The sequence below is a fragment of the Anolis carolinensis genome, chromosome 4, assembly GCF_035594765.1.
Source record: "Anolis carolinensis isolate JA03-04 chromosome 4, rAnoCar3.1.pri, whole genome shotgun sequence".
In the NCBI taxonomy this organism is placed as follows: Eukaryota; Metazoa; Chordata; class Lepidosauria; order Squamata; family Dactyloidae; genus Anolis; species Anolis carolinensis.
This window is the reverse complement of record NC_085844.1, coordinates 167,333,163-167,356,499: the sequence shown is the minus strand read 5'-3', so window position 1 is coordinate 167,356,499 and position 23,337 is coordinate 167,333,163. Positions and strand designations below refer to the sequence as shown.

At 39.2% G+C, this 23,337-nt stretch overlaps 2 protein-coding genes across 5 annotated transcripts in view; one reads left to right on the top strand and one right to left on the bottom strand.

Annotated features, from left to right (window-relative positions):
• The window catches only part of LOC100555942 (methylcrotonoyl-CoA carboxylase beta chain, mitochondrial), a 52,975-nt gene extending 39,593 nt beyond the window's left edge, over positions 1 to 13,382 (top strand). For all 3 annotated transcript variants that reach the window (XM_062978170.1, XM_062978171.1, XM_062978169.1), the window contains exons 9-13: positions 4,730 to 4,886; positions 5,733 to 5,855; positions 6,831 to 6,973; positions 8,261 to 8,342; positions 9,148 to 13,382. In XM_062978170.1, the coding sequence (XP_062834240.1) occupies positions 4,730 to 4,886; positions 5,733 to 5,855; positions 6,831 to 6,973; positions 8,261 to 8,342; positions 9,148 to 9,237 (595 nt within the window). In that variant the 3' untranslated portion in view covers positions 9,238 to 13,382. The remainder of the gene's footprint in view (positions 1 to 4,729; positions 4,887 to 5,732; positions 5,856 to 6,830; positions 6,974 to 8,260; positions 8,343 to 9,147) is intronic.
• On the bottom strand, positions 8,791 to 22,125 carry rpe65 (retinoid isomerohydrolase RPE65). Of its 2 annotated transcripts, XM_003225837.4 has the most exons (14): positions 21,946 to 22,101; positions 20,827 to 20,909; positions 19,407 to 19,557; positions 18,978 to 19,085; positions 18,743 to 18,884; positions 16,418 to 16,565; positions 15,515 to 15,596; positions 14,670 to 14,802; positions 14,424 to 14,563; positions 13,655 to 13,784; positions 12,334 to 12,448; positions 12,155 to 12,249; positions 11,287 to 11,398; positions 8,791 to 10,605 (listed from the first exon to the last, which is right to left on the bottom strand). In XM_003225837.4, the coding sequence occupies exons 1-14, from the start codon at positions 21,954 to 21,956 to the stop codon at positions 10,454 to 10,456; spliced, it is 1,602 nt and encodes a 533-aa protein (XP_003225885.1). In that variant the 5' UTR covers positions 21,957 to 22,101; the 3' UTR covers positions 8,791 to 10,453. The 2 variants fall into 2 exon arrangements, with proteins under 2 accessions (XP_003225885.1, XP_062834245.1); XM_062978175.1 differs by lacking the exons at positions 8,791 to 10,605; positions 11,287 to 11,398; positions 12,155 to 12,249; positions 12,334 to 12,448; positions 13,655 to 13,784 and having other exon boundaries at positions 14,442 to 14,580; positions 21,946 to 22,125.
• Between the last annotated feature and the right edge of the window lie 1,212 nt (positions 22,126 to 23,337).

Below are 23,337 nucleotides of genomic sequence, written 5' to 3'. Positions count from 1 at the left end.
GGCTCTTTCCTTTTCCCCATCAGCCGTTTAACCGGGTGAGGGGGAAAAGGAAGGGCCCTGAGGCCGGGAAGGGCGGGGGTTGGCGCCCCAAACAACTCGAGGGGAGGTCCAGGCCTGCTCGAGGGCCGTGCCCTCCTCTTCCCCCCTCACCTTGAAGAGCTTGAAGACCTCCGAGAAGAACCGAGAAGGGAGGAGGAGGAGAGAGGGTGAGGCGGGGGGCTCCGCGGGGCCTTCCTCGCATTGGGGGGAGGGGAGAGGGGCGGGAGGAGGGGGCCTGAACGGCAACCGGGGCCCTCCATGGGCCCTGAGGGGGGAGGACATTGAGGGGGAGAGGGCAGAGAGCGACGTGAGGCCCGCACGCCTCCCAGCGCGGCCTCCTCCATCCCGCGCCCAGCAAGGAATCGGCCTTCCTGCCTTCCTTCCTTCAGCTCTGAGGCGAGGTGTGTGTGTGCGCGCGCGGGAAGGGATGGGGGGGTGCGCGCAGGCGCATATCGCCTGTTGCAGTTTTTGGCCGTTTGTGGCCCTGTGATTGTGTTTGTCATATAAATGTGTTGTATCTTACTGGAGCCGCGCGAGCGCCATAAAGGGTTGAAGCATGGTGTTTTTGCGCATGCGTACTTAGTTTTGGCATTTTTTGGTGTTGTGATAGTGTTTTATGTGTAAATTTGTTGTATCTTACTGGAGGCGGGGATGATGGATTGCGTTGCCAATTTTCGAGTTTGGGGGGGCTGTAGATTTGTTGTTTTGTCCATCGCCGTGATGCCATCACTCTTTTATATATATAGATATAGACTAGCTGTGCCCGGCCACGCGTTGCTGTGGCTTAGTCTTGTGGTGTTGGTCAGTCTACATTAGGTTGTATTTATGCCGTGACCTCCACCCTTCTTTATACTCACATTAGTAGTAGTATTTGAAGTCTGTTACCTTCTTAAATTTTTGTGTTGATTGATAATTGCTTGAGATCCCTGTTGTCTTTGGTTTGTTGTTAATTGTGATGTCTGATTCTGCTGAGTGCGGTTTATATTTTTATTTTGGTACAATAGTCTTTTTTTTGTTTTGTCTGTGTAGGTGTTTATTATTATTGTTGTTGTTGTGGTCATGAAGGTTAGATAAGTTAGATGCTAATGTGTTGTTGTTTTTTGGAGGCCCAGTGTAGCACTGACTGGCCTCTCAGCCTCAGTGCCTGGCTGTTTCTTGCCTGTGATGGTGTTGATTCTTATTGTTGTTGTTGTCATTGTTATTATTGTAATTGTTTTTTTGGAGGCCAAGTGTGAATGTAGGGATTGGGGAGGTGGATGAGCACTGAATGGCCTTGTAGACTCAGTGCATGGCTGATTCTTGCCTGTGTAGGTGTTTATTATTAGTGGGTGAGTGGATGGATAGATAGAGTGGGTGCTCTCCTTGTTTCCTTTATTCCTATGCTATTCCCTTTCTCTGCTCCGATCCTGAGCTCGCTGATAAGAACACACTGGTCAGAAAGGAGGGTAAATATAACCGGATCAATGGCCTTTCTCTCCCTTTTGCTCTTGGCCTTCCGGGCAGAGAGGGAGGGCTCTTGTCCTTGGCATTCCTTCGCTTCCCCTCCCTCCCTCCCTCCTTCCTTTGTTCTATCCGTCCCAGCCTTTCCTGCCTGCTGAGCCATGGAACTGGGTCAGTGGGTTGGATGGCGGGGAAAGGGAGAAGGAAGAGGCCTCTAATTGAAATGCATGGACTCCATGCCATGGGGTGCTGGAATTTGTAGTTTGCATCCAGTCCAACCCCTTTATTTTTGTCATGTAGGAAGACCCCACCCAAACCCCTCAGACAGATGGCCATCCGGTTTAGTTGTGTTGTTATAGTCATGATGTGTTGTTGTGAGTTTTGTGGGTCTGGATTGTGGTTTTGTGGTGTGGTTGTGTTGTTACAACCAGGAGGCAAGGCTTTTGCGTTGTGTTGTCAAGTTTTGTATTTCTGGGGCGTTTAGTTGTGTGCCAAGTTTCGTATTTCTGGGGTGTTAGTTGTGTTGTTATAGTCACAATGCGTTGTTGTGAGTTTTTTGGGTCCAGATTGTGGTTTTGTGGTGTAGTTGTGTTGTTACAACCGGGAGGGAAGGCTTTTGTGTTGTGTTGCCAAGTTTCGTATTTCTGGGGCGTTTAGTTTTGTTGTTATAGTCACTGCTCCCGCAACTTTATCTATCTATATATATAAAAGAGTGATGGCATCACGGCGACTCACAAAACAACAAAAGTACAGGCCCCCCAACCTCAAAATTTGACAACACAACCCATCATCCATGCCTCCAGGTTGATACAACTAAAAGAAAAGAAAAATAAAGTCCTAATTAGAGGGAGAGCAATAATTGTTTTTTATCCAATTGCTGCCAGTTTAGAGAGCTAATCTCTGCCCACTTGGTCGCCTAGCAACCAGCCTGTCAGCAAAGGGACAGCCAGGGTTCAGTTAGGGGACAGGCAGATTTAGGCCTCATTTAGGCTTCTTCCACAGATTATCTAATTTGCACTGGATTATATGGCAGTGTAGACTCAAGGCCCTTCCACACAGCTATAGTACCCATTTAGAATCTTATATTATCTGCTTTGCACTGGATTATCTTGACTCCACACTGCCATATAATCCATTTCAGTGTGCATTTTATACAGCTGTGAAGAAGGGGCCTCATATAATCCACTTCTAAGCAGATAATATAAGATTATCAATATACAGTACAGTCTCACTTATCCAACATAAACAGGCCGGCAGGATAAGTGAATATGTTGGATAAAAATAAGGGATTCAGGAAAAGTCGATTAAACAAATTAAGCACCAAAACATCATATTATACAACAAATTTGACAGAAAAAGTAGTTCCATGCACAGTAATGCTATGTAGTAATTACAGTAGAGTCTCACTTATCCAACGATCTGGATTATCCAATGCATTTTTGTAGTCAATGCTTTCATTGATATTTTGGTGCTAAATTCATAAATACAATAATTACTACATAGCATTACTGTGTATTGAACTACTTTTTCTGCCAAATTTGTTGTCTAACATGATGTTTTGTGCTTAATTTGTAAAATCATAACTTAATTTGATGTTTAATAGGGCTATCCTTAATCCCTCCTTATTATCCAACATATTTGCTTATCCAACGTTCTGCCGGCCCGTTTATGTTGGATAAATGAGACTCTACTGTACTGTATTTACAAATTTACCACTAAAATATCACAATGAATTTAGAACACTGACTACAAAAACATTGATTATGAAAAGGCAGACTGCGTTGGATAATCCAGAACATTGTATAAGCGAATCTTGGATAAGTGAGATTCTACTTTAATATGAAATAATTACTTGGATAGAATAATGCAGAACCATATAATCTCTAAAACCAGGACAGCAAATAAACAGGGGAATTCCACACAGGAAACAATCAGGGCCAGCTAACACCTCCCAACAAAGTATTCCCATCATCAAAGTCTGGCAAATCCTCTGTTTTCTCAGGGCCACAGACAGTAGAAGCACATAAAATATCGCAAACAACACCACTCTGAAAACAAGGGAATTCCAGACAGGAAACAATGAGGGCCAGCTAACACCTCCCAACAAAAAAATCACTCAGGGAGGAAACAGCCAGGCTTTAAAGCTGCAAGGCCATTACATCCTAATCATTTTGCCTAATTGCAGCATTCATACTTGCCTCCAACAGACAAAAAAAACCAATCAGAAATATTGTATATTCACAACCTTTAGGAAACAATATCCCCTGATGGCGCAGTGTGTTAAAGCGCTGAGCTGCTGAACTTCTGGACCGAAAGGCCGCAGGTTTGAATTGGGGGAGCGGAGAGAGCCCCCACTGTTAGCCCCAGCTTCTGCCAACCCAGAAGTTCAAAAACATGCAAATGTGAGTGCATCAATAGGTACTGCTCCAGCGGGAAGGTAACGCCACTCCATGCAGTCATCCCACATGACCTTGGAGGAGTGTATGGACAACGCCGGCTCTTCGGCTTACAAATGATGAGCACCAACCCCCAGAGTCAGACATGACTGGACTTAACGTCAGGGGAAAACGGTTACCCTTTACCTTAACTACCACCAATTCCTCAATACTTTATCTCCCATACCACCAGACTTCGCCACAGCAACGCGTGGCCGGGCACAGCTAGTCCTTTTATATATATATAGATATATCTCAGAACCCATTTTGTTTGTAATGTTGATGCACAGAGCCCTCTATATCTCCTTTTTACTTCCTAATTAAAGACTAGAAATAGAAGAAATTGAAATTTGATAGTTTAATTCTGCAGAACAACTAAGGGGTGAGTCTTACAATCAGGCCAATCCAAGATAACATCAAGGAGAGTGCCACTTTTTTCTGTCTCTGAATCAGGGTTTTATAGTCTCAAATTGACACAAACACGCGTACGTACACACGAAATCAAACATCCCTTTTCTGTGTGTAATTTTCCCTCTCAGCTTAGCACCTCTGTTGTCTCTTTTGTGTTCTATAACAGTCCCGTGTTGCCAAGCAACCCTGTGTTTCTGAAAACAATTTCTACTCGTTTTCTCCCTCCCTCCCCTCCCATCTTCTGTTTGGTCAGTCTGATCTCTTTCTATATCTCACCCAGATATCTTGTCCTGGCACTTCGCAACGCTTTAGTGAGTGCCTCTTAGAGATGGTATTATAAATTTGCAGTACTAAATGCCTAGAGGAGAACTTACTTAACCTACACAGTTTTCTGTTCTTGTTAGACAGCTGGTTGGAATAGTGGCTAACAATGGTGAACTGACGCACAATGCTTCTCTAAAGGGATCTCACTTTGTACAACTTTGTAACCAAAGAAACATTCCAATCTTGTTTGTGGTCAATACAGCTCCAGGTGCAGCAGCTCCAAGCAGTCCAAACCAGGTAAGATAGCCAATGGAAAGCACATTCTAGTGGTTCTAAGTCTGCTCTTTCAAGAGCCTGGGCTCTGCAGTACACATAGGCAAAGTCTAAAGTTGTTCCTGACCTTCTCCTTACAAAAGGCTAGTGAGCACCATGCAAGGAACAACTATGCTACATTAATCTGCGTTTTTAAACTCTGATTTCAAACTTTTTTCTAATTTGTTCTTTTATAACTTCTTAATAGGGAACTGCGTTTCCCCTTCCCAGGGCATTTGTGCCCCACTTTGTGCTGGTCATGGACCGTAGTAAAGAAAGACTACCAACTAGGATGGCAATAGCCTTTTAAATGGAGTTCTGGGAAAGGTTTGGATCATCAGGAGATAGTTTATCCAGAAAAGCAACATTATCTGTCTGATGGAGAGTGCCATGAATGGGTTGACTTCTATGGCCACCCATCTGGGCAAGAACCTGTGGTAAAAAGATTTATATATCTGGTAGAGACCCTTAGTTCCTCCAAACTCATCCCATCTATTTCTTTTTCACCTTGCATTGGTAAAACAGTCTCATTTTAAAGGATATTCTGACTATTACATTTTGAGACCACAAAGAACATGAGATAACTTTGATATGTAAATATAAATCTATGGCATTTTTGATGGCTAAGAGTTATTTCACAGCAGGATACACTGCCTTGGAATGTGGTGGAATCTTTGCTTGAGCTTTTTTTTTTTAAAGAGGATGGATGGCCATCTTTGGGAAGTGCTTTGATTGTGTGTTCCTGCATGGTGGAATTGGGTTGGACTGGATAGCCTTTGCAATCTCTTCCAATTCTGTGATTCTATGGCAACACTTTGCATTTTAATTTAGGCAGTGGACCATGCTAACAGATTAAAGGCACATGCCTCCATGATGTCTGCAGTTGCTTGTGCTGCTGTTCCCAAGATCACCCTTGTCGTTGGTGGCTGCTATGGAAATGACTCCTATGCTATGGTGAGATCTTTCAGTATGATCACTCATTAGGTCATAACTGGAGATAATCAACTTGCAGCTTATAACATACAACTGTTCTTTGACACTTTGCTGGTGAGCAGTCTTTGAAATGCATTAAATGAGGAACCAATGTTTACATTTGACTAAAGTTTCATTGCATTAATGTAAGTAAAGTTGTATTACACAGAATTCAGACAAGTGTTGATATGATTACTTGCACTTATTACCTCATTAGGCAATTATTTTGGCACGTTTTTGTGTCTATGCTACACACTGCTTTGTGCTAGAAAATGGAGATGTTAAAATTATTTTAGATGTCCACCTTGGAAACATTAGAATATATTCCAATTAGAACAGGATCATTGAATCAGTTGTTGAACGATCAGTCGACCCTTCTCTATAATCCAGTGTTTCAGCCTCCTCTGATTGGGACTATCAATGGGATTTATCAATGCTAAGAATATGTAACTATCTTGAGTTTGTTTTATGTGGGGAAAACAATTGGGTATAAATGTAATAAATAAAAAAAAAGTAAAAGTGGCTATTGGAATCGTAGTGTAACTTTAAAATGGTACACATGGGAAATTTCTGTGGACCTCTGACGCTGGAAGTATGGTTCTTAGTTGGATTATATATATTAAATAATTTCATATATATTTTCTAGTGGGTCACTCTCACTGGTTTGCAGGAAATAACTGCATAAAAGTGTGACAAAATATTGTGTTCTCAATGTGGGTATTCCTCAGTATATAATTTAGATCCATACCTGTCAGAATACAATACTGTGAAACCCGCAAAGGCTTACGTCATTACTTCTAATATTTTAGTTGTTGTGGCTGCTGAGTCAGGAAAGCTGTGTTTTTAAACTTAAACAGACAGGCTTTTTATTGTCTTCTTTTGAAGAAATAGTTCAGCTGTTTTAAAGAGGATTATCTAATTTCTTAATTCCGTTGGTTTTGTGTTGTTTGTATTCAGTGTGGGAGATCATTTGATCCAAACTTCCTGTTCCTTTGGCCTAATGCAAAAATTGCCCTTGTGGATTCAAGACATTTGCCCACATTCTCAGCAACTTGGGATGATGACAGTTCAGAAACAGAAAATCATCTTTTAAAGGAAAAGTATGTAGATTTTAAAAACTTCCAAATCCTTCAGTATTAATAGTACTGAAATTTCTGTTTGGATCCTCTTTGCTTCAAGTGCCTATTATGTTATCTTTTCAAAATAAAATGTATGTCTTTTGTTTAAATTCAAAATCCAGGTGTTTACATATATTAAGTCTTTGTGTGTTTTTGTTGTTCTCCTTATTTATTTATTTTGTGTCAAAAGCATTGCATAATAAATAAGTTTAAAAGTAATAAAAATAAAGGAATCACAAACAGCTAAATAGTTTTGGACCAAAAGCGGGCAACAGCAATCGCATTATCCGTAGCTTTAAACAACTCCTCCTCCGTGCATGAGGCAGGGCATTGTGGGCAAGCATATATATGAGGAGTTGTTTGTTCAGCTCCACAGTCATACAAGGTGGAGGATTCCTCCAGATAGTGCCATCTTGCCAGGTTGTCTTTTGATCTGCCCACTCCGCTTCTTAGTCTATTTAGGGACTTCCAAGTTGCCCATTCTTGGTTTGCCCCTGGAGGCAGACCCTCATGGGGGGCCATCCAGTTGGAATTGCCAGGTTTAGCTGCCCAGAGGGACACCCTCGCTGTTGCTGGGGAAACATCAAGAGGAGTGGTGATTCTCATGAAGCCCTTCCTTGATTTGAGTCTGGTGGGAGTAGGCTGATAGTCATGCAGTGGGTGGCTTTCACAATGTTCGACCTTATTTCTCTCACAGTTAGCAGCAACTTCCTGTCGCACATCAGGGGGGGCAATGCCAGCTAGCTTATAGAGTTTAGCTACAGGTATAGGTTTAAGGCATCCTGTGATTATTCTACATGTTTCGTTCGGTGCTATGTCCGCCTGCTTCGCATGGGCAGACTTGTGCCAAACAGGACAGGCGTACTCTGCAGTTGAGAAAGACAAGGCCAGGGCTGATGTTCTTATTACTTGTGGGTCTGCACCCCATGCACTGCCAGTCAGTTTCCACAGGATGTTATTGCATGCAGCTACTTTGTGCTTGGTGTTCATACAGTGTTTCCTATATGTTAGTGTTCGGTCTAAGGTGATACCAAGATATTTAGGATGGAAACAGTGTTCGGGCTCTTGGCCTTCCCAAGTAACTTTCAGTTTCCTGTTGGCTTCACGGTTATGTAGGTGGAAAGTACAGTTCTCCTGAGGCGATGTGTAATTTGTATCACTTCCCTTTAGGAGAAAGAATCTCTAAAGAGTTATTTGTAATTTTACGTAGAGATTAAAATGCTACCTTCTCTTTTAAAAATATTCTTACTAAAATTTGTTTCTTCCCAGGCTAAAGAAAGAAAGCAATGCATTTTACTCTACAGCCAGGATTTGGGATGATGGTGTAATCCTGCCTCAGAATTCAAGGAAGGTATGCTCTATTATTTGTGTATGCTTGTATAAATATTTCCTTTTGCCCATGCCTTCCTAGCCCCAAAATTTTGTTCATGATTTTTCACAGCACTTGCTCTTTTTTGTTATGATCACATAATTCATCTCTCCCATTCTTATGTTGAATAATTTTAATACTAATTAGTTTTATTCCATATATCTTGTATATTAAATAGTGTTGTCTAATCTGTCCTATTTTCTGATCTACCATTACCAACAGTATGAAGTTTCTTTTGTGCCTTTGTTTTTATTTCCTTTATGAATGTCTAAACTGGTGACTTGCCTAGAAATGTATAACCTACTATAACTTTTGAAATTCCTTATTTTTTCCACCAAGGATGTTTAGATTATTGTCCCTTCCTTTTGATCTTATGTTCTCTCTGTAATGATGACAACTAGGCTGTAGCTTCAAGAAGTAAATGGAGAAGTAGCAAAGGCAAACAATTTTAATTCTTAGTTGGGAGTACAATAACTTGTAGCTTCAAGATGGTAATGGAGAAGTAGCAAAGAGATAAGGTTTTACTTCTTAGTTGGAGGAACAAGAAGCTTATGTAAGGCTTTTTCATATTTCTTTTCAAAGGCAATTTATCATTTATACTAAAGAACTTTGGGAGTGAAGATGCTTGTGAAGATTTCCCATCTCACGTTGTCTTCACAGGCTAACTTAAAACATAGTTTTGTATTGATTTGAGCAATGACAATTGTTTTAAATAGTTTAATGACAGCACTGTGCTCAAAGTACTTATCTATAATATTCTTACCGATGTATTTTTGTATTTTGGCAGGTTATTGCACAGTGTTTAAGAATTATAAAACAGCAGAAACACCAAGTCATGTCCCCGCAGTGGCTACCTATGTCTGTCTTAAGAATGTGAGCAGGAATGCCTACATTTAACTAATAGAATGTGAACATTTGACTACATTGATACCAAATGCTCAGAAGTTGTATTTTAATGCAACACAATATCATTATGATATTGAAGTATTTAAAAGTAGCTGGTTTCAAGAGATGTGTCAGTTCTTCATTGTGCTTTGTACTTCATTGGCAAGATATCTCAATCGTATATGAAACGTGATCATGAAATTCTTACTCAATTATTTGTTAGATGCTTTCCCAAGATTGAAGGCAGTTTACATTAATATTTTGGGTTGGGGAATAAAAATAAATACAGAAGGACAGTGTAAAAATATGAGCAAGTAGACTAATCAGCCAAAACAAAAATTGTTAGACCTCTGAAAGACCCAGAAAAGGGTGCTGAATTCATCATGAAGAGATTACTCTTGACTAACTGAAGTAAAACAGTATTTCCAACTGTGACAACTGATAGAGGAAATATGGGTAGCTTAGGTGATTGAAGCTGTGGATAAGGCAGGAAATGGAGAGCTGTTTTCAAGGATACGACAAACAGTTTTCATTGATTTTTGTAATTCTGACAGAATTTTGCATCTATCTTGAAGATGAAGATTGCCTTTTATGCAAGAAAGATTCTTGAGTTAATCCTTATTGCCAATAAGAATAAATGGATATTTTCCCCTCAGAATTGAGGGAAGGTTTTTCAAACGTACTGTAATGTAATGATTTTATGTATTAGCCCTATTGTCTTAAAGTGTATGAATTCATCATGCTTAGCAGAATTAGAATTCTCAATTTGTATCTGAGCTGATTATTTTGATAAATGGTAAATTGCAACTTCCTAATCCTCCGTTTATATGAGAATGTTATCTGCTGAAAAGAATGTGTCTCCCTTCCCCAGTCCCTTGGTTTTAAAACCTGAAGGATCATGTCTGTATCTTACTAATGAATCAAACCCCTAGGTCATAGAATAATCAGTGAAAGTATTTTGACAGTGTAATATTGATGCTCTGTTTTATACGATTTTCCATCTTTCAGATTAGTAATAAAATACTGTCAATTTGCATATACATTTATTTAGACTACATTAACATGGTTTACAAAAGTATGCCTGCATTCTGTAAATGTATATTGAAATGTGAACTAATTTTAGAAACCTTAGGCAGAGTTTAGGATTCAGGGGTGGGCTTTTTTTATCCAGAAAGGGAGACTCTCATCATAGGCCTAATGAAAAGCCATCATGCTTTTTTGAAAAAGCCATGGAAAGTAACTGGGATATTTATGTCCACTTCTGCCCGGGCGACTTCACTCATGTCCTTTGCGCTCAAGATCAAAAGATAGGCAGGTTTTGGTCCATTGCCAGGGCTAACGATAATGCTCAGAACAACACCTAAAAAAATAAAGGAAAGGAAAGGAAAGGAAGGAATGGAATATGTGTTACCTCAAGTTTTGATAAACACTAAGAATAAATCACTGCCTTATATACTTTTGGATAAGTTGAAAATCTTTGACAAAAAAATCGACTTATACGTGCAGCAGTGCTGAAATAGGGACCCAGCATGAAGGCAATGATGCGAAGCAGAGGTAAGAAGCACTCCCATCATATTGCCCATCTCTTGCTAAAACCAGAGAAAGAAAGGCAGTTCTCCCTCCCTCATTGCCTTTTTTGACCTGAATAGCAATGTAGGGGAGCCATTTGGGGTGCCTGAGGTGGAGCACAGTGGTGGCAGCCATTTTTAATAATGGCTTTCTTCATACGCTTCTCTGTAGAGAGACTGCAGTTGAAATTTTTATTAGGGGCTTACTGTAAAGCCTGCATGCCCCTATTAAATAACCACTGAACTATCATGAAGTTTTGTTGGAAAGGAGGAGGGGAGGTTTGTCACTGCCTTCTGCAAAGGTCAAAACAGTATGAGATGTCCAAGGTCACCCAGTGGTTTCCATTGTTGAGTAGGCATTTAACTTTGGGTCTTAAGCAGTTCTAGTCCAACAATCAAAACCACTGCACCACATTGGCTGGCCATCAAAAACTTCCCTTGTGAAAATTTTTTGAAAACTGAAAATAGATTACCATCATCCTCTTCTAGGGCATCGGGGTGAGAAACAAAAATTGGTTCCGAGGGGTATGCATCTGGTTCTTGCCATACCCAAGTTTCTCTAGTTTTAATATTTATCTTGCAAAGCTAGAAAGAGATTATAGGTGAAACATTAACTTTTGTTAATTTATTATTCACATATGTAAACTGTTTAGACAAATAAGAGTCATTATCATTATTAATACCTTAAATTCATGCAAAATGTTTATCCATATTCAAATATTTGGCTCACTCTTGGAATATGGTAATAACTGTTCCAAAGGCATGGTAATATAATGGTAGAGGACAAGGGTTCTGATGTGATTTAATTGATTCAGAAATAAAGATTTGGGCCTTAGAATAAATATAAATTGGCATTACCGAGTATAGTTTGTTCTAGTGAACAACAAGAAGAAGAACTTGATAGGGTTTGGATTTGATCCATTACCGGTGATAAAATTTATTCTCTTTTTTGCATGGCTTATATATTGCTTATTATGTTATAGTATCAGAAGGTACCAATTGTTGATACATTTTTATGTAAAGCATATTTGCATTTGTCAACTTGGGCATATACATAATATTTTCATGTAGGAAGTGGAGGGATTAAGATATACTTCATGTTTGAGTTAAACAGATAATTGGATCTTATAATGTATTCAAGTTTCTTCTGGGCACTTTGATAAAACAACAAAACAAGTATCAAAAATAGTGTTCAGATTGGGCACTGCAGTGCGACTTCACATTTTCATACTACTGTTAGCCCTGATCAGATTTGTATCCATGTTTGCTTTTTAGCAAGTGTTAGCTTATTTTACATATGTCCATTTGAAATGGTTTGATGAACATCCATATAATGCTTACCCTGTCTGGAACAAAGTGATTCAATCCTAAGCCGTATGCAAATGTGTATGGTTTCCCAGAATACTTTGTATAGTTTATTTGTGGGAACTCAAAAGCTATAAAACAAAACAAATATTAGTGAATTATTTGCATTTCCTCACCAAGCTGCTTTGGTTGTTTTTGACGGAGGTTGGTCTTACCTTGACGGGGCCCTGAAAAAATGACTTCTGGCTCTAGCCAAATGGTTTCGTCACTGTTCAGAGTGGCAGTAGCTGTGGTATTGGGCAGTGTGATTAGGTTTTTGCCTGTATCAGCCTACATGAAAGAAAGGTAAGCTAATGAGGAAAATAGCAGCTTTATATTTCTGTAAATGAACAAGGAGAGAATGAAGCTATTCTCATGTGTTTCACCCTTGATCCTAACAGTGTGACTTAGGAACAGAATTAAGGGTCTATTTATACATTTAGGATCAAGTTTGAATAGGCTCATTTCAAAATCTGCTTTCTCCGGGATGAATTCATCTGTGGCTCTTTTTCCTTGGAAAGGTTCAACATTCCTATGAAAGGATAATGTGATAGAATTCACCAACTTATAGCCTGATTTGTTCACCCATCAACAAGAACTTAATAGTGTAATGTATCTTTGCGTACACTTTATGGGTAAAAATGTACACCATGTACATGCAGTATAGTAATGTCATGTTCTCTTCGCTTGTTGGGGGAGGCCCTCCTCTCGCTCCCACCACCCTCGCAGTCACGGTTGGTGGGGACGAGAGAGAGGGCCTTCTCTGTCGTGCCCCCCCGGCTTTGGAACTCGCTTCCTAGAGAGATCAGGCAGGCCCCTACCCTCCTCTCCTTCCGAAGGAGGTTAAAAACCTGGCTCTTCCAAAAGGCCTTTGACACTTAATTTGTTGTTGGACTGATCTATCTGCCCATTTTATAATAGCCCCATTCTTGAGGTGTTGCCAATGTTATTTTGCACTTTATTGTCCATTTCAACCGTGAAATACCTTCCCCATTCCGGCACATTCTGTACTGGGTTTTATGAATTAGTCTCCTGTTTTAATATTGTATGCTTCATGTCGATTTTATTGATTGTTTTACTGATAATTGAGGTTTTATTGGTATAATTGTTTTATTGTTGTATCATTGATATTTGATTGTTTTATCGGGCTAGGCCCCATGTAAGCCGCCCCGAGTCCCTCCGGGGAGATGGGGCGGGATATAAAAATAAAGTTGTTGTTGTTGTTGTTGTTGTTGTTGTTATTATTATTATTATTATTGATTCTGGAAGTGGAAAATGAGAAAGCCATAACTTTCAACGCAGAAATAGCAAAATAGCACTAGTGTTCATATTTGACTCTATGAAAGTTCAAACTGACCAGATAGTTTATAGACCTGCAGGAGTTGACTAAAATGTATCTTACCTACACTGTCAGCTAATGTTGAAGTTCAGTGTGAAGAAATTAAATTCCACTTCAAAAATATCCTTGTTAAAATATGCCATAGATGAATAGGTTACCTTTTCTATATTTAGAGGAAGGACATATCGCCGAACTTCAGGTTGAGGAGCTTTTTGTGCATGTTTCTTCACTTCCTCCCAGTTATCTCGTAAATTGGCTAAATATAAGTAGTTATAAATGAACTCATACCTGCACAAAGACAAAAACACCACAGTGTGTTGAAAATAAGCAGCTAGTGGGATGTAACATAGTTCTATATTTGAATCCAGTTCAGCCTTCTACACCACACTTGAATGGTTTGAATGTTGGACTGGAAGTTGGGAGATATTTGTTCAGTCCCTTGCTCAGCCCTTTTGAAATTCACAGGAGGAGGAGTACCACAGACCTTAAACTCATTGGGAAAAGTGGGATATTTAATTGTACAAATTTTTAAAAAGCTGCCCTTTGCTTGTGTGGTCCCATACTTACTTCCTTTTGTGTGGAGCAGAATTACTCCATGATTGTTCATATGAACTGGTTTGTGCATTTGAACTGGTAATTTCTGAAGCTGCATGGTATAATAATTGTGCTATGACTCTGGAAGCCAAAGTTTGATTCTCCGCTTGGCCATGGGAAACTAGTGAGTAACCTCACTCTCAGCCTCAGAAAACCTCATGCAAAGTTCACCTTTGAATCGCCATAAATTAAAAACAATTTTAAGGCACACAACAAGAACAACAACACACATGAGAAGAATAACAGAATAAAAAAACATAAGACGCAGTTCAGTACCTCTCAAACTCCTGACATGGAGGACCTTAGGGTGTAATTTTCTGTGTCAGAACTTACCCCTTCCAAGTGCAGAGATCTACAATCAGAAATCCATTCTCTTCATAGGTATTAATATGATGGAAGAGGTTGAAGGGTGAAGTCCTGTATTTGATGTTGAGGTATTTCCCCTTTTTCTTGTCAGCTACATGCATCCAGACCTTTTTTAAAAAAGCATCTTTGAACAGTTTCAAACAATAAAATTGTATCTCCTGCATAATTTGCAGAGAAAGCAAGAGAGTGAGATCACGGCACAGCATCACTTACCCCCATGCTTTCATTGGATTCAAAACAGTCCATGTAATTGGCTCCCCAAAGACTCCAGGAAGAAAGGAACTTGAGCAAGTTAATTTTTACTGGAGTTTCCACAAACACCAAGTAGTTTGGAGTCAGTCCAAAACTGTTAGGAAACATGGTTGAGTGTTGTTTGTTATTTGCATAGATGTAAATGACATTATAAAACTTTTTTTTTTCGTGTCAGGAGCAACCGGAGTTGCTTCTGGAGTGAGAGAATTGGCCGTCTGCAAGGACGTTGCCCAGGGGACGCCCGGATGTTTTGATGTTTTTACCATCCTTGTGGGAGGCTTCTCTCATGTCCCCGCATGGAGCTGGAGCTGATAGAGGGAGCTCATCCACACTCTCCCCAGGTGGGATTCGAACCTGGCAGCTTTCAGGTCAGCAACCCAACCTTCAAGTCACTTAGTCCACTACACCATCTGGGGGCTCATTATAAAACTGTATGCTATAATTATTTGGAAAATTAACATGCCCTTTCTGATTAAGTTAGTATATTATGGTTAATTTGTCAATATCACATGAAAGCTCAACAAGCCTTTTTATTTAGGAAAAAATAAATTTCTTCTAGAAATGGGTATGTTTTAAAAACTAGAATAGTCCTATGGGAACCCAATATTTAAAGCATAATGTTTTGCTGCATATTAGTGCTGCTGCATTTTGGGATCCTATATGTTTTACTGGGCTTGTCCTGCTCTGATGAAACTATCTCTAGAAATTGCTATTTCTCAGTGTGGATTCATTTTATGACATACCCCCATTTTAGGAAGCTTTGCAAAAAGCAAAATAATTCATTTTTATAAGAAGTTGACATTTACCTGTGTACATAAGATGGCTTAAATCTGTCACTGCAAGGAAACTGAACCACCACCTCACACTTGGTCATTGGATCTTTCCTGTCTGAAAAAGCATTTGAGAGCAGATGTCATCTACCAATTTTTCTTACCCAAGCTAATTGCTTAGCATTGCGGACAAGGGGTGCATCTACGTTGTAGAATTAATGCAGTTTGACATCACTTTATCTGCCAGGGCCCAATGCTTTGGAGTCATGGGAGTTGTAGTTTGGTGAGACACCAGCACTCTTTGGCAGGAAAAGCTAAAGATCTTATAAAACTTCAATGTCCAGGATTCCATAGCATTCAGCCATGGCAGTAAAAGAGGTGTCAAATTACATTAATGTTACTATGTAGATACACTAAAAAACAAGAAACTGGGTGTTGTATTTCAGTGTGTATTCCAGCTCTTTAGAAATTGTTGGTTTCAACTCCCAGCATTTCATATCACTGAGTATGATGGCTAGGGCTGCTGGGAGTTGCAGTTCGACAGCAGCTAGATCAGCGGTTCCCCAGATGTTTTTGGCTTTCAACTCCCAGAAATACTAACAGCTGGTAAACTGGCTGGGATTTCTGGGAGTTATAGGCCAAAAACACCTGAGGACCCCAGATTGAGAACCACTGAGCTAGAAAAATGTAAATAAGTGTTCTGTCTTTGGACACAAACATATTTCTGAAAGTTGGGGTTATTATAAGAAAGAAAATCATTTTGATTATCACCATACATTTGAAATGATTTGAAGGCGCACAACAACAGAGATACAAAAAAGTTGTAGAAATCCTATGACAAATAAAACAAATACAAACAATGTTGGCAAATTTAATCATGGAGAGTGACCATGTTGTAATATGCAAATGTTTGCTGATCATGGTTGGAAATGCACAGACCTGCTTGCAGGGGAGGAATTCGTACAATATTGTAGGCAATAGAAAAATTCTTTCCAAAGCAGTTGCCAATATTATAAACTGTTCCATCATTTTCAATGTGGGGGTGTGCTGTTACTCCATTGACTGAAACAATTTTGCTGATGTCCACCTGAAGAACATAACAGAGGTGTAATTGAGGGAGGGCATTAATTTGTTTGGGACATTTTATACGTATCATGTATGTAAAAACACACTTGGTGATAACCTATACATTATTCACTCTCCTGAGTTAAAACAAAATGGCACCATACCACTAGAACAGTGGGATGTCGGGCTATGTTGGGAACCCCAAAGTTTCCATATTTACAAAATGTTTTTGGCAATGAAGGAGGAAACTCAAGGAGTCTATACACGCACAGCTGGAAACAAAGATTTATTCTTTGGCGTGTAGTGGGAATTCCATGGAATAAAGAAAAAAGAATAAATTATCCCGGACAGGGGCAAGAACCTTGGATTTTTTACGTATTTTTCCAAAAGTCAAAGGAAGATATTTATGTAAGTCACTTCCAAATGATGGAAGTGATGAATAAGAACATGAGGCTTAATTCTGAATGAGTATGGGCAGAACCTGGAAGTAATGAGCTAAACACATTTTGTATTGAGGTACAGTTTGAATGACAAGATCAAAATAATGCAATTTCAAAAGTAACAAAACACGGGGAGCAAAGTTACATTTATAAGCATGAGTTAATGACAATTTTAGTTTTTGATTTCTAAAAGGAGTTTTAGAGGCATTTTAAGTAGAATTGTGCAAGTTTTATGCTCTCTTACCAATTAAGTGAGAAGTAATGCAACAAACTGTTGAACAGTGTATGTAATATTAACAAATGGTATGCTAGTAATTAGTTTCATAGTTATTTACTAATAGAAATTAATACTTAATGATTTGACAGTGGGTAATTCCTATATCCTTGGTTGGAATAGTGGATGTTGCAGTTGAAGACGAAAGAGATCTTAGGACTTCATCAGATGGTCTTTGGGCTCCATTTTCCTGCACTTAGGAAATGGAGCCGTATGATGTAAGGGTACTTCTGGTTGGACTCCGAGGCGCTTTGTTTCCTAAGTACATGAAAACAGCTCAGAGACCATCTTCAGGAGTTGGGTGCTAACCAACTCCAAACTGGAGAAAGCAGGGGAAAGTAGGGCGAAGAGGGGGAAAGGCGCTGAAAGGACGTGGGATGGCTGGCCATCGCAGAAGATGGGGAAGATGGTAGGGAATGGTGTAAGACGGTTCTTTTCGATTTCCCCTACCCGTCTTAGTCCTTAGTCTCTCAGTCCAGTGACAGAGAGCCCACTTTTTCAAGTCAAGCTGGAAAATTGCTATCTAAAATTCTGGAGTCCCACTGCTAGTCTCTGTTAACAGTTCTGGGTTAGATGGCATAGTATAATTCAGCTTCCTATGTTGCTATGGAAGTTTCTGCTAAGGAAGTTGCTATTATTAAAATGTCACCTGTGAAAGGTCTCTAATGGAGTACCAACTATGATATATTTATAGGAAACTCTTGGCAATTTAGTGGATCTCCATAGCACTTCCTCAGCTATAAACCTAACATGGTCAATTTATTTATTTATTTACAGTATTTATATTCCGCCCTTCTCACCCCGAAGGGGACTCAGGGCGGATCACATTATAACACAGATAGGGCAAACATTCAATGCCCATAAACACATCAAACAGAGACTGAGAGACACACGCAGAGGCAAGTTAACGTTCTTCTGAGGGGATGTTCGATTCTGGCCACAGGGGGGAGCAGCTGCTTCATCATCCACACTGACGGCACTTCCTCATTCCAACATCGTAAATTAGTTAATCTTGCCTCCCCACTTTATAAGTGGTACCTTATCTCCTACTTGATAGATGCAACTATCTTTCGGGTTGCTAGGTCAGCAACGAGCAGGGGCTATTTTTTATTTTTAATTGACGGGTGCTCACCCCGCCACGGGCTGGCCTCGAACTCATGACCTCATGGTCAGAGTGATTTAAGGCAGCTGCTCAACAGCTGCGCCACAGCCCGGCCCCCTAAATCACAAAAGCAGCTCTGAATGCAGAAGTGCTAATAACCATAAAATTGTCCTTTCAATGACATTTGGTTCTGTTGTCAACTCCAAGAGCATCATTTTTGGCATTTTTACTAATGTATTCTGATAGCATGAACTTTGTAAAATATTTATTGCAATTGCTCATTGTTTGAGGTATGAGATGAAAAATAATTTTCATTTTAAAGGATTCATATCACCATACGCCAGTCCTGTTCATCTCTTGTTTTTTATCCATCAATATATTACCTTTTTGAGTGTTTCCAAATTATCCGGATTGATTTTTGTTAAGAAGTTTGTCTCAGTGCAGGCATAAAAATCTTCTCCCACTGGATATACATTAACCAGAGCATTATCAGTGACTTCCACGCCTTGGAAGTAGGTAAAAAATCTGCCAAATAGAGCGCACAAAGATTATTTCTTCCACCATATGAAGTAAACAATTAATTAAGCTGCCAGTAATATATTTTAATTTAATTTTTACCTGGAAAATATATTCTTGCATGGATCGGGATAAGCATATGTTCCAAATTCTGTTATGACTATCCTTTTCTCAGTAATTGCTCTTACATAGCAATCAGTGCGGATAAACCTATAAAGAATTCAAAATAAGGCATACTGTAGAAGGTCTGCATGGATCCCACATGCAAGTTACCAATCCAAATGTTATTCTTTGCTCTTTCAAGGTTATATGCAATAGTCACTCATGTCGTTAAGCTGGATCACATAATAGTAATATGTGTGACACTGACACATCCAATATCCATTATGTGAATGATATACAAGCTCTACATCTCATTTCTCACTTACACTTCATATAATTTTTGTTATAAACAGAAAGTTAGCATTAGCTGAGTTGTTGAAGCTGAGATGTTGCACCAAATTTTATTGACAACAGTAAGCATGTACTTACCTCCTGTAATAAGTGACATGCCCCTCTTTAATTTCAAACTTGTGAAGAAGGGCTTGTCCATCAAACAAATGATAAAATGGCTCTGAACCAACTTCAAATAGACCAGGCCCACATCGGAGCAGACTGCCTCTAAGCCAGACTGGAATCCTGCCTGTTGAAAAGACAGAAAACAGGGTTGTCAAATGCTGAAGAGCCTGAGACTTGGAGCTGTGTGCTTTTAAATGGTTTTTCAACAGGACACGTGTTTGCTTTCTTTTTCTTTCTTTTAAATTGGTCAGTGCTACTACATTTGTAGAAGTTTACCAGGGTGACCCAGTTCAGTTGGCTGTTTGAAGCTTTCCTAATAAAGTTATGCAACACATCAAGTCAGCCAAGTTTTTTGGCATCTAAGGCAAAACCCCCACAAACAGCTCTCTTCCTCTTTATATAATAATCTGATGCCTGAAGGATATTTCCATTTTATACACTCCAGTGTATATACATTTTATACACTCCAGGCTCCATCAAGGGGTCTTTAGAAGAGTCCTAAAGACTTGTTTGTTCTCTGTGACATTTCTGTCCCCATTTATTGTGTTTGATGCTTTTATAAACTATTATTACACTGAAGCATTTTACTGGACTGAATATTCTGTTGGACTGATTTTTAAAAATAACGAGTCTTGATTCTTTTTCATGGTAGTCTAATCTTATCATTATTTACATTTATATGGATTTCTGGAAGGAACCTTGGAAGGTATTCTTATCCTTGAATGTGGCTTGTTGCCATATAAAAAAAAACCTTGGGAAAATAATACTTTTTTCTTAAATCAAACTTTGATTTAAAAATAGCAAATACACCCAAGTAATAAAAATTGTTAGGAATGATAATATGCTGTGTACCATATAAGAACTCTATACAAAACCCATGCTTGCTTGAAAACATTGTATCTAACCACATAATAATGGCTCAAGATAATACCATTCCAAAAACTAACCTGAGAACATTAATATGTCTTATTATCTTTGTTTGGATTGGCATACATAATAAACACAAACCAATAAGTAAGGAAGTTTTTTTGAGTGTCTAATTTGATGTTAATTTGTCCATAAACATGAGTGGTCATTTTCTCCATCAGTTGTTTAAGGATAAGTTATGTATACCCTTCCACTTATGGGAAAACACTCATTTCACAAGGAAATGAATAATTGACTGATTGGTTCATTCACCATTGAAAAGGCGTTGCCTCTGAAATCAGAAGCAACTCAGAGAAAATATGGTAGTTTGATTCACTTGTTGAAAATACTTGCTGTCAAAATGGCTCAGGTGAAAAGCTGATAACCAGAAAATTGTGATAAAGTTGAAATTCAATATTTTTCTAGGATAGTATCTCTGGTAATTGATATAGTCTTTCTACTGGCATAGAAAAGGACAGAAACAGACCTGTGACATGTGTAGTTATTGGTGTGGCCAATTCCTCCACGGTCTCAAAGAGTTTCTTGTATCCACCAGCTGGGTGTTCAACTCTGAAAAAGTGTTAAGAAAGCCAAGTGTGAGCAACTCTGTATTCCCTATGTTTTTGAGAGCAAGAATAACTTTTAGTTGGGCTAGAATTCATTTGACTTCAATGAATGGAAGTCCAAGTAATTGTGGGGAGAGCATATGATCTTGTAGCAATTTCCAGATAACCACTACTAGTCAGTCCTCTTGAGTACAGATGGACTGGTGAATTTCTGGAACAGTGTGATTTTAACTTACAAGAAGGGAAGGCAGCCAAGAAAGAAACTGACTATATTTAGCATCTCATAACTCTTCTTCAGCCAAACGTGGTCTGCCTCCTTGTGACCAAATTACATTAAATAAGGATTAAATGCGTAAATGATTCTTCTTACATGTGCCAATCATGATACTCCAGAAACATGACAATCTTGATCCTCAAAGCAAATTTAATTTTCTTGCATACCCTCCTCTCCTCTATTTGATTCAAAGGATGATTGCAATTATTTATTTATTTGCGACATTTATATCCTGCCCTCTCACCCCGAAGGGGACTCAGGGCGGTTTACAAGTATATATCAGGTCATCCTGCCCAGTATCCAACTATGCTTGCTCAGTTGAGCATTGACCACTTTTGGGGGAAGTAGGGGAGGAATAGTAATCTTCTGTGCTCCATAGTACTGTACCTTTGAAAACTGAAGATTCAAATACGGATCTGTACCACTCTGTGGGGACAATTACATCTCTCAAATGACAGCAAAACATTTGAGAACACCTGAAGTAGTTTTCTGTCCATTACATAGAAGGCTCATTTGATGCACTTCTGTGTAAAAGATTTAGGTTTAAAAAACCAAGGGGAGTGGAATTCGTTTCTCTTAGGAATGTCCAACTTTCAGCGCTGCCTATTGGCTTTTATATTCAGTATCCTCCTGCAGATAATTTTAGCAATATTGAAAAAGGATAATAAATGGCAGCACGTCTTTACACCTGACAAAAACGGCAACCACAACTCCACTCCCTTGTTTATTTAATTTGTATGCTGAGAAAATCTTAAAAGATACTTACTGGCTGGACATTTTCTTCAGAAGAAAGGATTTGAACTTTCCCGAATTCAGCACTGAATATAGAGCTGAGATGTTCACAGCCTATTTATATGAATGTTGGCTTTTACTGGCGAGAACACTGGCTTTAAGGAAACCTATGAACCAATTAGCTTGGCCATGCAAACAGAAGTGTCTTTCACTACTCAAATCCTCCTGAAGCTTTATGAGATTTTGGTCCTGCTGTTCAAAGGTCTTTGAATGTTTTTCCAGACTTAAATCTCCATGCAGAAGTGGATTACAAGGAAACAAGGGAAAAGAAAGCAGACTAGTCACACAGCCTGTAACGTGCTCTTGCCTTGGCAACAACTCTTTGCCCCCTTATCCAAATGTCCAGTTTAGGTGAATTGGCCCTAGGAATACTGTCATTTCCAAGAGTCAAGAAAACATGCAGTGGTTTCCAAAGCAGCATCCACTCATGCTGTTCTTTGCAATGGATAACAAAGAGACATTTGCAGCAGATACTTTGAGCAATTGCTAATTTATCAGGATTTAATCTCTTAGTTATGTAGACTTTTATAGGACAAGTCTTTAAAAGTTACATTAAAGAAATCCACATTAAAGAAATCCACCCACCTTTTTAATCCCTATGATGCTACAATTAAGCAATATTGCAAGGGAAGGGTTAGACTGGGGGTAATTCCCAATCTGCCAATTGGGAAGGTAAGTACAGAGGAATGCAATTCTTAGCACTGCTTAGTGATTATTTCATTTGTTTTTCCATTGTATTGTGTATCTCAGAGTACATGGGCTTGAATTCTATCGACTAGAGATGATCTATTGAATAGTCCAGTTAGCATACAGGTAAAGATAATTGAATCCGTGGATATACTCTAACTGAAGGACTACTCTGACTTCAGCAGTGCTTGTGGGTTAACCTCCTGCTTGAGTGAACTGATATGGCTTAGAACATTCACATTGCTGTGCTTCCTGAGCCAGTGCCATAGCCTTTGGGATGAACATTGCCTAATGGCTTTCATGTCAGTAAAGCACTGAAGTTATTCTGGATTTTCTTCTGAACTTTAGAGAAGGTACCAAGGTGCTGAAGCATTTCCACCAAGGCTCAGGACCATGGGAAACTTTGACAATATTGAGAATAAAATCCAGAGTGATTTGCTATCCTGCTGACATGAAAGCTACCATTGGTTGCTGATAGTTTTGAGAGCTGTCTGGTGGACTAGGTTTAAAAATTTACAGTGAATGGCAGATGACCCCCCCCCCCCAATTCAATATTACTAGAGGGCAGAGAGTTCAGTGCTGAATGTATAGAGTATCTAATAGTATGAAAATAAAAGAGCTTAAAAAGATGAACAACAATAAATAAAGTGCAGGCTTTTGAAATCAGCTAAAATTTGAT